Source organism: Cervus canadensis, chromosome X (assembly GCF_019320065.1).
Source record: "Cervus canadensis isolate Bull #8, Minnesota chromosome X, ASM1932006v1, whole genome shotgun sequence".
Taxonomy (NCBI): Eukaryota; Metazoa; Chordata; class Mammalia; order Artiodactyla; family Cervidae; genus Cervus; species Cervus canadensis.
In genome coordinates this window covers 114,983,128-114,999,709 of record NC_057419.1, presented here as the reverse complement: position 1 = coordinate 114,999,709, position 16,582 = coordinate 114,983,128, and the positions used below count along the sequence as shown (strand labels likewise).

The following is a 16,582-nucleotide window of genomic DNA, read 5'->3' as shown; positions in this document are numbered from 1 at the left end:
AAAAAAAAAAAAAAAAAAGGTGGGGGGTGATGGTACAAGAAGGAAGTATATACAGAGAATACAGCTTAAGTACAGCTCGATCATAGAGTCTGTTTAGGGGAGGTGGCCAAAAACTAAGCATCATTTTGAAGGGCCTTGAATGCCAAGGGCACTAACTACATGTCCAGTATTGTGCTTGGGGTGGGGTCGGGAGATGGGGTATGGCAAATGGAGAAAACAGTATTGGAAGATTTATCCTTCTCTACTTTATCTGCCTGCTAAATCAGCAGTCAGAGGATTGGGGCTCCCCAGACAGCCTTTGATGGGGGAGCCCAATTTCATTCTTAATGGTTCAGCATTATGGATTTGAGCATTCCCTAGTGGCCATTTCAGGCATAGCACAGAACACTTCAGCTTTTCTAGAGGGTATTTTGTTTGCCAATAGAAGCTCTTTCCACAGAAAAAAGCTGAAGTTTCAAGGAGTCAACTCTTCACAATCCATGCAGGTCAGATTATTTCACTGGATGCTAAGATGGTGTGCAGAACCCAACCAGGCTGCTGATTCATTTGCTCATTTATTTATTCATTTAATATTTATGTTCCAGGCATTCAAGGGCCTCCACATTCTGACCTTGTCATCTGCTTAAATCTCTCTTACACACCCCTCTGGCTCTAGCCAGACTTCCTCCCAAACACAATTTGTACATTCCAAACAAGCCTTCCATTTATGAATACCCTTAGTAACTCTTCTTTGTCATTCATTCAGCAAAAATTTATTGAGTATCTACCACATGCCAGGTACTACTATAGGCACTGGGAACATAGCGGTGAAATAAACGACAAAAATCCTTGCTCTCGTGTAGCTCACATTTTGGCAGTGGAAGACAATCAGACCAAAATAAGGAAATATATAATGTATTAATATGTTTGTAGGTGATAAGTGCACCGGAGGCCATGAAGTATGGAAGGGAGAGAAGGAAATTCAGGGGGCAGGTACTGAATTTTTTTAAAAGGTGGTCAGGGTAGGCTTCACTGTGAAGGTAACAGCTGAACAAAGACTTGGAGGAAGTAAAAGACCAAGCCATGCAGAAATTGGGTGGAAGAGAGTTTCAGTCAGAGAACATCCAGTGCAAAGGGCCTGAGATGGGAACATGCTAGGAATATACAAGAAATATTAAGTAGGCTTTATGGCTGGCCGGAACTGAGGAAAACAGGGAGACAGTAATCATGGAGAGTCTTAAAAATGTATGAAAATCGACTTCCCTGGCAGTCCAGTGGCTAAGACACTGTGCTCCCAATGCAGGGGGCCCCAGTTCGATCCCTGGTTGGGAAACTAGATCCCACATGCTGCAACTAACCATATGCTGCAACTGAGACCCAGTGTAGGCAAATAAATATATAAAAATAAAATATTTTAAAAAGCATATTTGAGACATAGGATATTACTCTAAATGTGATGGGAAGCCATTATAGCATTTGAAGCAGAGGAGTGAAATGATCTGAATTAGGTTTTAACTACATCATGCTGGCTGCAGTGGTGAAAACAGAAACTTGTGGCAAGTCATAAATAAGCCATAGTGATCTAATGTAAAGTATAATGAATATAGACTGTAATATTGTATTATAATTATGTAATGTGATGAATATCGCTACAACAGCAATCATATTGCCACCTATAAGTGTATCAAAGTAACACAATGTTATAGTCAAATTTATTCAATTGAAAAAAGAGAGGAAATAGACCTTATGAGGAATGGTGGAAGTGGGGAGACCAGGTAACAGGCGATGGCAGGAGAGAGACAGGGTGGGAGTTTGGACCAGCATGCTCACAGTGAAGGTGCTGGTGCTCTGTGCTGCCTTCTATCATTAATGATATTTACCTATTTGTACATCATAGGTCTCTTCCTAGATTGTCAAGAGAAAAAAAAGCATGGTCTTATATGTTCCTATGTTTTCCTTAGAGTCAGCATAGGGCTTGTGCTTAATATACAGAAAGATTGGTGTGTGATGTGTGTATGTGTCTAATTTATTTTTTTTAAAACAGCTCAATTGTGGTATAATTTGCATACTATAAAATTCACTCATTTTTAAGCCTGTAACTCAATGGTATTTTGTAAATTTACAGAGTTGTGCAACCTTTACCACAACCCAGTTTTCAAACATTTCCATCGTGCCAAAAGAGATCTCTCATGACCATTTGCCCATGCTCAGCCCAGCAACCACTAATTTATTTTCTGTTTCTGTGAATTTGCCTTTTCTGGACATTTCATGGAATCACAATGACAAAATATGTGGTCTTTGGCATTGGGCTTTTCTTACCAAGCATAATGTTTTTGAAATTCATGCATGTTCTAACATGAATCACAGCAGTCTGTTCCTTTCTACTGCTGAGTAGTATTCCATTTTATGGGTGTACCACATTTTGTTTATTTACCAGATCAGGGATGTCTGGACTGTTTCCAGTTTAGCTGTTATGAATAATATTATGAATATTCATGTACAAGTCTTTGTGTGGACATGTGTGTTCATTTCTCTTGGGCAGATTCCTAAGCATGTAATTGTCTCGTCTTAAGGTAAATTTAGGGCTTCCCAGGTGGTGTTGCTGCTGCTACTGCTGCTGCTAAGTCGCTTCAGTCGTGTCCGACTCTGTGCGACCCCATAGACGGCAGCCCACCAGGCTCCACCGTCCCTGGGATTCTCCAGGCAAGAACACTGGAGTGGGTTGCATTTCCTTCTCCAATGCATGAAAGTGAAAAGTGAAAGTGAAGTCACTCAGTCGTGTCCGACTCTTAGAGACCCCATGGACTGCAGCCTACCAGGCTCTTCCGTCCATGGGATTTTCCAGGCAAGAGTACTGGAGTGGGGTGCCATTGCCTTCTCCGCCAGGTGGCGCTAGTGGTAAAGAATCCACCTGCCAATGCAGGAGACATAAGAGACGTGGGTTTGATCCCTGGATAGGGAATCTCCTCCGGAGGAAGGCATGGCAACCCACTCCAGTACTCTTGCCTGAGAATCCCATGCATGGTCAGAGGAGCCTGGTGCGCTGCAGTCCCTGGAGTCACAAAGAGGCAGACCTGACTTAGGATCTGAGCATGCGTGCACAATGACTGTGAATATTGAGTGCCTTCTCATCTGTTTTGTTAACCATGCCTATGTTTTCTTTGGTAAAATACCTATTCAAATCTTTTGCCAATTTTAAAATATGTTGTCTTATTGGACTTTAAGAGATTTTTCTATATTCTTATAAAAATCCTTTATGAGCTATGTAATTTGTGAAATTTTCTTCCAATCTGTGGCTTGACTCTTCATTTTCTTTGTGTATGCGTGTGTGCGTTCTCTCTTTTTTTTAAAATAATGAATGTGTTTTTATTTTTCTTACAATTTAAAAAATGTGAACATTTTGTGATTCAGTCACAGCCTTTACTTCCAGGTGACTTCTTCATTGGATTTCAATGTCTTTTTATATAACAGACTCCTGTTCTGGAAGGCAGGTTAGCTTTTCATCATTATTTTTGTCTAGATAACATCCAAAGGCAAATTCCATAGGGACAAGTATATGTACCCAGCGGTCGTGCACAACCTGAAGTAAATTTATTATCAATGCTGCAGCCTTGGAGCCAACAAAAACCCCATGACCAAGGACAGCAGTGAGCCCAGCCACTGGCGCCAGCTTGTTCTCTTTTCTTAAATTGAAGTAGAGTTGATTTATAATGTTGTGTTACTTTCAGGTGCATAGCAAAGTGATTCAGATATACATTGTTGTTGTTGAGTTGCAAAGTCGTATCCAACTCTTTGCGACCCCATGGACTGCAGCATGCCAGGCCTCCCTGTCCCTTACTATCTCCTAGAGTTTGCCCAAATTCATCTCCATTGAGTTGGTGATGCTATCCAACCATCTCATCCTCTGCTGGCTTCTCCTTTTGCCTTCAACCTTTCCCAGCATCAGGGTCTTTTCCAATGAGTCAGCTGTTCACATATATACATGTATATGTACTATATACATATATACACATATAGATATACACTCATATATATACTTTTTCAGATTCTTTTCTAAGTTACTACAAGATATTGAATATAGTTCCCTGTGCTTTAAGTAGCTCCTTGTTGTTTATATATTATATATATATATATATATATAAATGGTAGTATATTCCTGTTAATCTCATACTTCCAAGCTATCCATCTCCCCTCCCAACTCCTAATTTCTTTAATTCTGTCTTTTGGAGTGTGAGAGTTTTTAATTTTGATGGGCTTTCACTTTCTTAAGATGTTTTAGGCCATCATGTTTTTTGGTGTTGTGTCTAAGAACTTTTTGCCTAACCTAAAATCAAAAGAACTTTTCTCTCAGTTTTCTTCTAGAACTGTTTTAGGGTTTATCCCTTGGGTTTAGGCCTATGATCCATTTTGAATTTTTTTGTATGTTTGCATGGCATATGATTGTGAGGTAGGAATTCAACTTCATTTTTTTCTTTTCTTTTCTTTTTTTTTGCGTGAGGATGTCCATTTCTCCCATTTGTTGAAAACACAATTATTTCCCCATTGAATTGTCTTGTCATCTTTGTCAAAAAACCAACTGACCATAAATGTAAGGGCTTATTTCTAGATTGTCAACTATATTCCATTGACATGTGTGTGCTTATGCCATTACCACACTGTATCATTTACTGTAGCTTTGTATTCAGCTTTGAAATAGAGAAGTATATATTCTCCAGCTTTGTTCTTTTTCCAAATTGTTTCGGTTGTTTTTTCATCCTGTGTATTTCCATGTTCATTTTAAGATCACTTGTCAGTTTCTACCCCCAAATTTGGTGGGACTTACACTGAATTTATAGATCAGTTTTGACAGAATTACCATCTGATAAATATTGAGTCTTCTAATCCTTGAATCTGAAATGTTTCTCCATTTATATAGACCTTTGAAAAATTTCAGCAATATTTTGTAATTTTCAGCCCACAAGTTTTACACATCTTTTGTTAAATTTATTGGTCTTTTCTTCTTTATGTGCTATTGTAAATGGAATTGTTTTTCTAGTTTTCTTTCTTCATTGTGCTTTGCCAGAACATGCAAATCCAAAAACTTTGTATATTGAGCTTCTATCTTGCTACCTTGCTGAACTCATCTATTACTTCTAGTAGCTTTTTGTAGATACCTTAGGATTTTTTACGCATAGGACCGTGTTGTTTACAAGGAAAGACAGTTTTATCTCTTCTTTTTCAGTGAAAATTCTTTATATTCTTCCTGTCTGATTGCACTGACTAGAATCACTGGTAGAATGTTGGACAGAAGTGGCAAGAGCAGATATTTTTGTCTTTTTCCTGGTTTTAGAGGGATGTACTCAGTCTCTCACCATTTAGTATTAGCTGTAGGCTTTCCATAAATAACTTTGTCAGGTTGAAGATGTTTTGTTCAGTTTTCTGTTTATTGAATGTTTTTATCATGAATTGATGTTGGATTTTGCCCAATGCTTTTGCTGTATCTATTGAGATGATAATGAGTTTTTTGGTCCTTTATTCTGTTAACATAACATATTACATTAATTAACCTTCACACGTTGAACTGATCTCTCACTCCTAGAATAAATCCCACTTACTCATGATGTATAATTCTTTTTATATGTTGCTGGATTCAGTTGACTAGTATCTTGCTGAGGATTTTTTCCCTCTGTATTCATGAGAGAGATTAATCTGCAGTTTTCTTGTGATGTCTGTGTCTGGTGTTGGTATCAGAGTAATACTGGCCCATGAATGAGTTGGTAAGTGTTCCTCACTCTATTTTCTGGAAGAATCTGTGAAAAATTGGTATTTGTATCTTATTTGAATATGTGATAGAATTAACTAGTGAAACCATATGGGTGGGCCTGATTAAATTTGAACGAGATTCGTACATTTTTCAATGTGGGCAAAACAGAAATAGGTAAAAGAGCCATTGATTTGGTCTTTTTAAAACAGCTTGTTATATAGAGATTTTCATTCTAATGTGGTTTTTTAAATATGCAAGCATGCCTCATCTATCTAAAAATGAGCATGCCATCTGTCTAAAACACAATAGAAAACCAAGACAAAAGAAAAATAACTTTCTAGTACTCAAAATTGATGCCCCATGTCCATGAATTTTACTCAATAGGGGAGCACCACATTATTCTATGGAGAGTCTATTTAATCTTATAGTTCATAAAATCCTAATAGGTTTGTATATCTGGATTAGCTTTTTTCTTTTTCATTTAAAATGTGAATTTTAATTGTAAAAACTGTTTTGGGTTCCCATTTTATGGTAGATTAGAAACAATTATTTGGAACCAAGTAGAGACTTCTTCAGGGGAAGTCAATGACAAGAAAGTGATTCTTATGACTCTGACACAGAGTGAAAAGGCCTAAAAATTATAAAGAACATGTAAGAATTCAAAAACCAAAACAGGAGACTTCTCTGGAGGTCCTCTGGTTAAGACTCTGGGCTTCCAATGCAGGGGGCATGGGTTCAATCCCTGATCAGGGAACTAAGATCCCACATGCTGCATGGTGCGGCCAATAAATAAATAAATAACAACGTCAAGCCATTTACTGTAGGGGCAGTAAATATCTACCTCAATTGCATTTGTAGTCACAGTGTTATAATAGACATTTATAACAATAAATTGGATACATTTAGAATAGAATGTTACGAGCAGGAATAAACTTCCAGTGATTTGGAAAAACAAGAATGATTTCCAGAATGATTCACCTACTGGGGATTCCATATGGCGGGGTTTTACTAGATTCCCAATGTACAGAGTGATGAATGGCTGTGACTGGCTTACATTGTAGTTGGCATTTATAGTCTCCTTAATAATATCGGAGCAATGCAGAGTGAGGTTAGGGGGCTGTCTTAGTTTGCCAGGGTTACCATAACAAACAATAACAGACTAGGCGACTTAAATGACAGAAATTTATTTTCTCACAGTTCTGGAGGCTAGACATCAAAGATTGAAGAGTCAGCAGTTTCAGTTTCTTCGGAGGCCTCCCACCTTGGCTTGCAGATGGCTGCCTTCCTGACACATCCTTACGCAGTCTTTCCTCTTGTACCTGCATTCTTGGTGTCTGGCTGTGTGTCCAAATTTCCTCTTCTTAGGAGGACACCAGTCAAATTGGATTAGGGCCCATTCTACTGTCCCATTTTAACATAATAATTCCTTTATATGCCCTGTCTTTCAACACAGTCATATTCTGAGGTAATGGGAGTTTAGGAATTCAACATACGAATTTGAGAGGGAGGACACAATTCAACTCACAACAGGGACTGATCAGGAATAGAAGAGATCATAAACAGAATGTGCGAGAAGAAAATAACATTCATCTATGATCCTGGAGCCTCTAAGACCTACACCGTGTCTGTGACTTCCTATGTTGAGACTTCATAAAAGCCCACTGCTTCTGATTTGAAGAAGAACCAGTTAGTTCTTCCCCCACTACTCATATCCTAAAACAAAACAAAACAAACATACATCAAGTGTGTGGTGGCAGGTCTAGGGCTGCACTGGCCGCCAAGAAAGGGCTGTTTGGGGGAGGTCAGAGGGTCTGTTGGGTGCTCCATTGCTTAACTCATCAATGGTAATGTGAAAAATGTCACTTTTCTGTCATGCAGCAGAACTGGGAGACTTTCATGAAGAAACAGATAGGAAACATTTGGCACAAACCCGGTACTTACCAAACCAAGATGATTTAGAGAGCAAGATCGTGCACTTCCATCAGAAGCACATGTAAGTTCTTTCACTGGCACCTGTTTCCACCTGTTCCCCTGGCAGGAAAGACTGAAGCCAGGGACAGACTCTTAAAAGCAAGCTTTTAAGTCAGGGAAGCTTGGTTTAGTTCAGTTCAGCTGCTCAGTCATGCCCAATTCTGCCACCCCAAGGACTGCAGCACGCCAGGCCTCCCTGTCCATCACCAACTTCCAGAGCTTGCTCAAACTCATGTCCATTGAGTCAGTGATGCCATCCAACCACCTCATCCTCTGTCGTCCCCTTTTCCTCCTGCCTACAATTTTTCCCAGCATCGGGGTCTTTTCCAATGAGTCAGTTCTTTGCATCAGGTGGCCAGAGTATTGGAGCTTCAGCTTCAGCATCAGTCCTTCCAATGAATATTGAGGACTGATTTCCTTTAGGATGGACTAGTTGGATCTCCTTGCAGTCCAAGGGACTCTCAAGAGTCTTCTCTAACACCACAGGCTCAAGAAAACATTGAGTTCCTCTTGGAACTCTCGGGGTGGAGGTGTCTTTCTTGCTGCATTTATTAGGCTCATAAATTCTTTCCCCTTGCAGTGGCAGGAGCCCAGCTGAATCTGATATTCTGCTGCTGGACATAGCGAGGAAGCTGGACATGTATGGCATCAGGCCACACCCCGCCAGCGATGGTGAAGGGATGCAGATCCAGCTGGCTGTTGCTCACATGGGTGTACTGGTGTTACGGGTAACAGCTCCTTTCCTTTCAAGTCCTCAGCTTTTGGGGTTATCTTGGCTCAAACTTGAGTGTCCATTCTCAAGGTGACCCCTCCCCTGAATTTTCCCACCAGCCAGAAAGGGAGACAGTGCTTGGAAGAGTTTGAGGTAAGCTCCCTCCCCTTGATGCACTCTGTTTTCCTTTTGCAACCTAGACCTGACTGTTTTCTCAGAAGCTCACATGTTAGATCAAGCCAGCATGGTGGAGAGAGGAAGTCAAGAGGCTCTTCAGAACTTTTAGACCCTAACGAAGAATACAGATTTTGGCATCCTAAAAGCCCAGCTTGTGACATAAAGTGCATTCAGCCTGTCCAAATCCGCCAGAAACAGCCCAAAGAGTTTCCCACTCAGTTACTAGTTAAGTTGGAGGTGCCCGGTGCTAACAAGTAGGGCATTGGCGCCCAACCCTGCAAGAAATCTTTACTGTTAACAGACTCATCCTTTCCCCAGGATTCTGTTTGCCAGGTTAGAAACCAACTCAGAGCTCTCTGGTCCTCCATCATCATTAATCCTCACGTCTAGGAATGGGGCCAGAGGCTATTTTCAACAGTTTTTCATTCTGTTTAGACTTCTATATCTGTGAATATTCAGTGAATTCAGATCCAAGTTAAAGTTTAAGAACCTTCAGAATGATAGGCACATGCCTGGACAGGTTTGGGAGTGAACCCCTTGTGAGAAAGCAAGGGATGGCTTCGGACCCACTGTCCTCCAGGACCGAATTATAGCACTGAAATAAGTCACAAAGCCGGTCAGGTACAGGCTTGGCTATGAAAATCTTCACTTTTTAATTTATTTGGTTGTAAACTTTATAGCATGACACTCACATTGATGGCCAGAAGACCCAATGGATCACAGGCATACCTGTTCACCCAGGAGGGAAGTTTTACCCAGTCCACTCTAACTCTGATTCATTTTTTTAAAAGATAAGCAACAAGGATATATTATACAGCTCAGGGAAATATAACCACTATCCTGTAATAACTATTTCAGCTTTTTATTTAATATTGAAATGTAGTTGATCAACGGTGTTGTGTTAGTTTTAGGTATACAGCAAAGGGATTCAGTTTTACATATACATGGATCATTCTTGCTGATCCTGATTCTTGCTATTTCCTGTTGCATGCGAGAAGTGGGTGAGGGGAGGGGAGCAAGGTCATCATGTTGGTTGTGATCTCTTTCAGTGTGACTACTTCTGTGGACAGTTGGGAACAACACAGATGGTCTATTTTGTCCTACATGAAATCTAGTCAAAGAATAGTCATGTACTGAGTGCCTTCTATTGTATTATTTTTTAAAAAACAGTTTCATTGAGCTATAATTTGCATACCATGAAATTCATCTGTTTTAATGGTACAATTCAATGAGTTTGAGTATATTTATAGTTGGGAAGCAATCCATTCATCTATCACTATATTTATTGTACATTCACTCTGTGCTAGGCACTAGAGCTACAGAGGTAAATAGGAATGATCCTGACTTCATGGAACTTAAATTCTAGTAGAAGGAAGACAGTTAAGCAAGTAATTATAAAAAATGTGATATGCTTTGTGCTAGAAGAAACACAGGATGATATGGTAACACATGTGAAAGGGACTTAACATTTAAGCAAGACCAAAGAGATAAGGTTGGCAGATGAAGGAGGGTGTTCCAGGGAAAGGGCACATGGGCAAAGGCCCTGAAAAGGATAAAGCAAAGTCGCTCAGTCGTGTCCGACTCTTTGTGACCCTGTGGACTGTAGCCCACCAGGCTCCTCAATCCACGGAATTTTCCAGGCAAGAATATTGGAGTGGGTTGCCATTTCCTTCTCCAGGTGATCTTTCCAACCCAGGGATCGAACCCGGGTCTCCTGCATTGCAGGCAGACACTTTACCGTCTGAGCCACCTGAACTGTGGTGAAAAGGATAAAAGATGACATAATTAAGAAGCTAACATTAAGCATGACACATGGCTCCTGTCATTAAGATAGTCACAATTGATTCTGAAAGACCAGAGAAATAATGGTCAATATCAGACAATAAATAATCAAAAGCTAATCTATCCTATTTACTTTAGTTGCACAAGTAATATACACAATAGAATAATGTGGTTGCCTGTAGAGAATGATTAGATGGGGACAGAGATAGGAGTGACACTGGTGGGAGTGAGACTTCTCAATGTATTTATTGTTGTACCTCCTTTGATTTTGGACCATGTGAATAAAGAGTTAATCTGTTCGGGTAGTCCAGGAGAGCTAAAGGAATTCAGAGGAGTTGGAAATGTGTGTGGGTTGTGACAGTGATATAGAATATCCTAGACGAGGTGCTACCAGAGCTGGCAAGAAGGCTTGCCATGGGGAATGAGGAGACCTATGGGGGCAGTGGGAAAGGTACAGAGTTGGATGGAAAGGTGCTTTCTGGGAGTAATGGGATCAAAGTTATAGTCAATATAAGGGCAAGAAAATCCAGCCAAAAGAGTTTCGAGTTGATGCAGGCCGTGAGTGAGGAGCTATTGAAGGTCTTAGAGTAAATGAGGTGGCAGGATAAATGGGATTTTTTTAAGCAGTTCAATCTGGAAATACAGGAAGGAGTGAGATTAGAGAAGCTATTCAGTTCAGTTCAGTCCACTCAGTCGTGTCCGATTCTTTGTGACCACATGGACTGTAGCACGCCAGGCTTCCCTGTCCATCACCAACTCCTGGAGCTTGCTCAAACTCATGTCCATCGAGTCGGTGATGCCATCCAGCTATTTCATCCTCTGTCATCCCCTTCTCCTCCTGCCTTCAATCTTTCCCAGCATCAGGGTCTTTTCCCATGAGAAGCTATTGAAATGCAGGTTTCCCCTGCTTCGAAAGTAGAGCATTCCTATGAAACCTTTCCTAGCTGACATGGTGTAAAGTGAAGAAGCATTAACCTGAGGACACACCTTCCTAATGGATGCACAAGATAAATCGAGATAAAGTACTGACTGGATGCTGAGCTGCTGAGTGGAGTGTAGTTCCTGGGGAAGGAGCATAGAGATGCCACTCTTACTTATTGGAATGTGCACTACTTTATAACACCTTGATGCAAAACAAATGCTGATTTTTATTTTTGCCTTTTTTTTTTTTTTTGGTAAGAGCAAAATTCCTCTTTGGATTTCTTTCAGTCAGTGAAAAGAGGTAATAATGTGGGCTTTTCGTGTAATAAAAGCAAACTTTTTAAAAGCAGGGAACCCCTCAGTTCAGTTCAGTCCCTCCATCGTGTCTGACTCTTTGTGACCTCATGGACTGCAGCACACCAGGCTTCCCTGTCCATCACCAACTCCTGGAGTTTACTCAAACTCATGTCCATCGAGTCAGTGATGCCATCCAACCATCTCATCCTCTGTCATCCCCTTCTCCTCCTGCCTTCAATTTTTCACAGCATTGGGGTCTTTTCCAATGAGTTAGCTCTTCGCATCAGGTGGCCGAAGTATTGGAGCTTCAGCTTCAGCATCAGTCCTTCCAATGAACACCCAGGACTGATCTCCTTTAGGATGGACTGGTTGGATCTCCTTGCAGTCCAAGGGACTCTCAAGAGACTTCTCCAACACCACAGTTCAAAAGCATCAATTCTTCAGCGCTCAGTTTCTTTATAGTCCAACTCTTACATCCATACATGACCACTGGAAAAACCATAGCTTTGACCAGACAGACCTTAGTTGCCAAAGTAGTTTTTTCTGTGACCTCCCTATTCTGGTTAGAAACCTTTCCCTTTTTACTTGCATTTCAGAGCAGGTTTGTGTCCCACCTAGAATGCCTTCTCTGGCCATAGCTTCTACCTAATACAACTGGATCAGTCTATACAAGAGATAGATCAAGGATAGCCCTGTTCATGTGATATATTTTCCAACAGATTCACACTGTCTTACAAACCAGCCTGTGCTGATATTCATCCTGAAATCTGCCATGTGTTTCGTTATAGGGAAATACAAAGATCAATACTTTCAACTGGGCTAAAATCCGAAAATTGAGTTTTAAGAGAAAGCATTTTCTCATCAAACTTCATGCCAACATCTTGGTAAGTAGCTTTTGAATAAATTCTTTTACTTTCTACTCACTTGAGATTTCTTGGTTGTTTCTGCAAATGGTTGGATTGTGAGTGGTGAAAGCTGGCTGGCCCCAACCGGTGATGTGCTTCCTCTTTTGCCTCTATATAAATAAACCAGAGCTTTGGTCAGATTTTCACTAAAGGCAAAACACTAAGAAATCCTATTGGCAGTTCAGAATGAGTAAAGCAATAGGAAAATGGGGTTGCTGGGATGAAAGACAAGTCTCCTTGACATCATTTTTCAGGGATTTGCTAAGTCAAATGAGGGTGCCCAGATCTAAGACTGTGCCCATATTCATTCAAAGTTATTTGCTTGATTTTATAAAGTATTTTCATCTTTCCTAAAGCAAAAAAAAAAAAAAAAAAGGAACACCTACTATGTGCCAAATAACTGAACACCTACTCTTTCCCAAAGCGGGATGTGGGGATTGGGTATATATTAAGCCAAAGAAGCAATTATTGGGCAAGGCTGCATTGTACAGGGTGAGACAAAGGGGCTAGAAAGAATTTTTGTGACTCTAAAGGAAATGGAAGATGTGTATCAGCTACTTTTTTGACCTAAAGATAAGTCATGCTCCGGATCTTAGCCTTGGATAAAAATATTCATGTGAGCAGTTCAGAAGACTGAATCTAGCGTGAAGCTTGTGGAAAATCCAAGGGCTGTATCCAGAGACCTGGAGAGGAATGGGAGAAGGGGAGGAGCAAAGTGTATTGGGGATATATAGTAAGTCAGGGGATGGGGCAAACTTGTACTTTAGGTCTATAAGACCAAGCTCCTCTGCAGCAGATTAGGAGATGCTAAATGAGCATCACAGAGCATCATAGAACAAGGCAGCATAAAGAGGGAGAAATGTTTCTAGCTGGTATGTTACAAAGACTCGTGTATATGCAGTCATCCTATAAAGCCTACCATTTGTAAGAAAAATCTCCTCCCTCCCCCTTTCCTGTTGGTCATTTATAACTTCTTGTCACCTTGAAAGGGTGCCCTTTGATGTTCATTTTAACCTAATTTACAACTTCATAAAATGTTCCTGGCAGAGAAGAGGGGGTAAAAGGGGGTGTGAGGTGAGGAGGGTGTGCAGAGTAAGGCTTGCTTCATAGAGAAGGCTCTGTTTTTGAGCAGTGGCCCTGTCTGTTCCTCGGAAGGTTGCCAATCATTTGATTTCAGTAGGTGTGAAGCCTAAAGGGAGCCAAGTGGAAAATCAGAAGCTGGATGTGGACCCTGGACCAATAGTTTGGCAGGGGTTGGGATTTGAAGGTCTTTGATATTCTTGAAGGATGTTTTGCTTGATGGAAATTGGTTTATACAGGTGTTGTGCAAAGATACTTTGGAGTTCACCATGGCCAGCCGAGATGCCTGCAAGGCTTTCTGGAAAACCTGTGTGGAGTACCACGCTTTCTTCAGACTTTCTGAAGAGCCCAAATCAAAGCCCAAAACCCTGCTCTGCAGCAAAGGTTCCAGTTTCCGCTACAGGTAATTAAATATTGCACATAAGCAAACTAAACACACAACTTCTTTTCAGTAACAGGGAAGGCAGTAGGAACAGCTTGAATTCTAGAAGCAATAAAGAATCCATTTCAATCACATAAAGGATGATATCCTTAACTGATCATTCTCTGGGTAACTCATTAAGTCAATATTTTCTAACAGAGAGGCAGGGGGAGGAGTGCACCCCACTTAAGGGGTTAGATTAGAATTTCTGCAAGGATAGAGGGGCATATACTGTGGAGAAAATGTAGTCAATGAACCGACTGTTTTCCTTATGTGCAACTTACATGCTAGCCATGGGAGGGCTAGTTCAACAACATCCTTTTGGTTATGGTTAGGCAAAAGCTAGGGTGAGAAAGCCCTGTAGGGCCTAAGGGATTAGAGAGGTTGAACAATATAGTAGTAGAGGCTCCATACTACACGTTAACACCTTGGAGAAAAGGAAGCGAGATCGAAATAAGAACTTGTTTTTACTTGAATCCACCAGCCTAGGAATTCTTTGAAAGACACTTTCAAACTCTTAGCTAAGATAAGAATTCTAATTCAATGCTTCCCGTAAAGGATTTTTCAAGTAGTAGAAGCCTGCCTCAGTAAAAAGTGGGATTTTTACAATGTATATATTTTTATGGAATCATTCCAAAATGTATTCTACAAATCGCTGTCTTCTTAAACAGATGATACGAAGCATGTTTCGCCCTTTTCTTAATGACCTGAGTTATTATCAACAGTGCTTATTATCCTCTGCCAGCAGCTGCGGTACAGCGGCGACCTCAGGGCCGGGGTAGCATGTCAGAGCCTGCACCAGAGTGATAAATGGCCCTGACTTTCGGGGTTTTATTATGCTCCTGATTTCTTTTTTGGTTCTTGTGTTTCTCCCAGCAGTCAGCTGGTTTTCTTTGCTAGTGTATGTCTGACTGGAGCAACTTTCTTCTACTGTTTAGTTAGGTGTTTTTCTCCTGTCATGGGTAGGGAAACCAGACACATAGCCTTAATAGAAACTACATGTAAATTTGGAGGAAGGGGAAAGGCCTTTAAAGGAAAGTATATTAGTTTTCAAGGCCAGAGTTTGTACCTATTAAATAGGCCTGTTCAGACGCTTTAAAAAATTTTCTGGCTTCTGAGTAGTTGAGGTTGCTCTGCCCGATTCTTGGATAAATGAATATTAATAACATGCTGGTCTGGCGCGCTACAGTCCATGGGGTCGCAAAGAGTCATACATGACTGGGCTGCTAGGCACAGCACAGCAACGTGGTCAGAGATTCATGACATATGTCACTCATCCAGACTCTTTTGGTTTCAACAATAAATGATGCTTTTGAGTTTTCGTAGCCTACTGGCTTATGAAGAGCATTCATAAACTAGTTTATCTCATTTTTCTCACAGTGGAAGAACCCAAAGGCAACTTTTGGAATATGGAAAAAAAGGGAGGTTGAAGAGCTTGCCATTTGAAAGGTAACCTGGTTTTGTTTCTCTCTGTGATGGTAATTTTTTAAGTTGAATTTAGAGTGTTAGAGGGGTCCTGTATTCACATGAAGACTATTTCAGTTCCTTCTCTGTTTGGGGATTTCAGGAAACATTACCCATCCCAGTACCATGAACGACAGTGCAGGTCCTCCCCAGACCTCCTCTCTGATGTGTCGAAACAAGTAAGGTTTTTGAAAATTTCTTCTTCTTTACGTAAGTGTAATGCATCCACATTTCAAATGCTTCCAAGAATTGACTGTGCCAGAATCTCCCAGTATGTAAAAAGGTTACTGTGATCAAATAGGCTAACTTCCTGGGGTCTGTGAGCTAAATATCTCCAGCCAATAGAAGACTGTTGGGTACATTGCTGTGTGTACTGTATGGACTGACAAGATCTGGTACAACTTCATATTGCAACCTGTATTGCTAACATCTTGCAAAATGCAGATCCAAATGAATTTCTATGGCTTTGTATTTTTGAAACTAAAAGCTTTGCCTTTTTACCTATGAAAATCTTAAGGCTTAGAGGAAGCTATGAGATCTTGGGTTAAGATTTTAAAGTACTTTTGCTATGTAATTTTGTTAATTTAAGAACAAAGTGCTATTCTCTTGGAACTGTGAGATGATGGCTTCATCTGAGTTTTATAGTATGAACTATGTTCATTTTTCTTTTGCTCTCCCTAAAAAAAATCTAATTAGAGGTCTCATAAACTCTGTCTTCATTCAAGTCAGAGGCAGTTTTTATCTGAAAGGCATCACAGAGTTATAATGCTGGAAAGTACCATCAAATGTTTAACCGTCTCCTGCCATTCACAGCCCTCCTCCCCACAGTTTTACAGAAGGGAGGGAGGAGGCTGGAACAGGGAGGTTAGGAGACTTACTTGAGGTCACACAGCAAGTAAAGACAGAGCCAAGCCAAGACCAAAGGGCAGAACTCCTGGCTCGAGAATACAGCTACTCAGCCACACTGCTTGAAGTACAATGCTGGGGCTCAAGTAGATAGAGAATGTGGAGGCTGGGAGTGTGATGGTGTTGAGAAAGAGTAATGTTGCATCTATTTTTCAGCACATATATTGGGATGCGGTCCAAGTTAGAAGCTTTTGTGTATGTATTTATCAACCCTGGCAGAGAAC

At 40.6% G+C, this 16,582-nt stretch overlaps 2 protein-coding genes across 3 annotated transcripts in view; one reads left to right on the top strand and one right to left on the bottom strand.

Annotated features, from left to right (window-relative positions):
- Positions 1 to 16,582, top strand: part of FRMD7 (FERM domain containing 7) — a 64,299-nt gene that overhangs the window by 43,102 nt on the left and 4,615 nt on the right. For both annotated transcript variants that reach the window (XM_043457675.1, XM_043457676.1), the window contains exons 6-11: positions 7,601 to 7,715; positions 8,274 to 8,421; positions 12,371 to 12,466; positions 13,807 to 13,970; positions 15,369 to 15,437; positions 15,556 to 15,631. In XM_043457675.1, coding sequence (XP_043313610.1) covers positions 7,601 to 7,715; positions 8,274 to 8,421; positions 12,371 to 12,466; positions 13,807 to 13,970; positions 15,369 to 15,437; positions 15,556 to 15,631 — 668 coding nt within the window. The remainder of the gene's footprint in view (positions 1 to 7,600; positions 7,716 to 8,273; positions 8,422 to 12,370; positions 12,467 to 13,806; positions 13,971 to 15,368; positions 15,438 to 15,555; positions 15,632 to 16,582) is intronic.
- LOC122434670 (NADH dehydrogenase [ubiquinone] 1 beta subcomplex subunit 1-like) lies at positions 3,400 to 7,549 on the bottom strand. Its single transcript, XM_043458293.1, is given in 3 exon segments — positions 3,400 to 3,468; positions 3,470 to 3,662; positions 7,461 to 7,549. Coding segments are annotated over 3 exon segments (351 nt in total).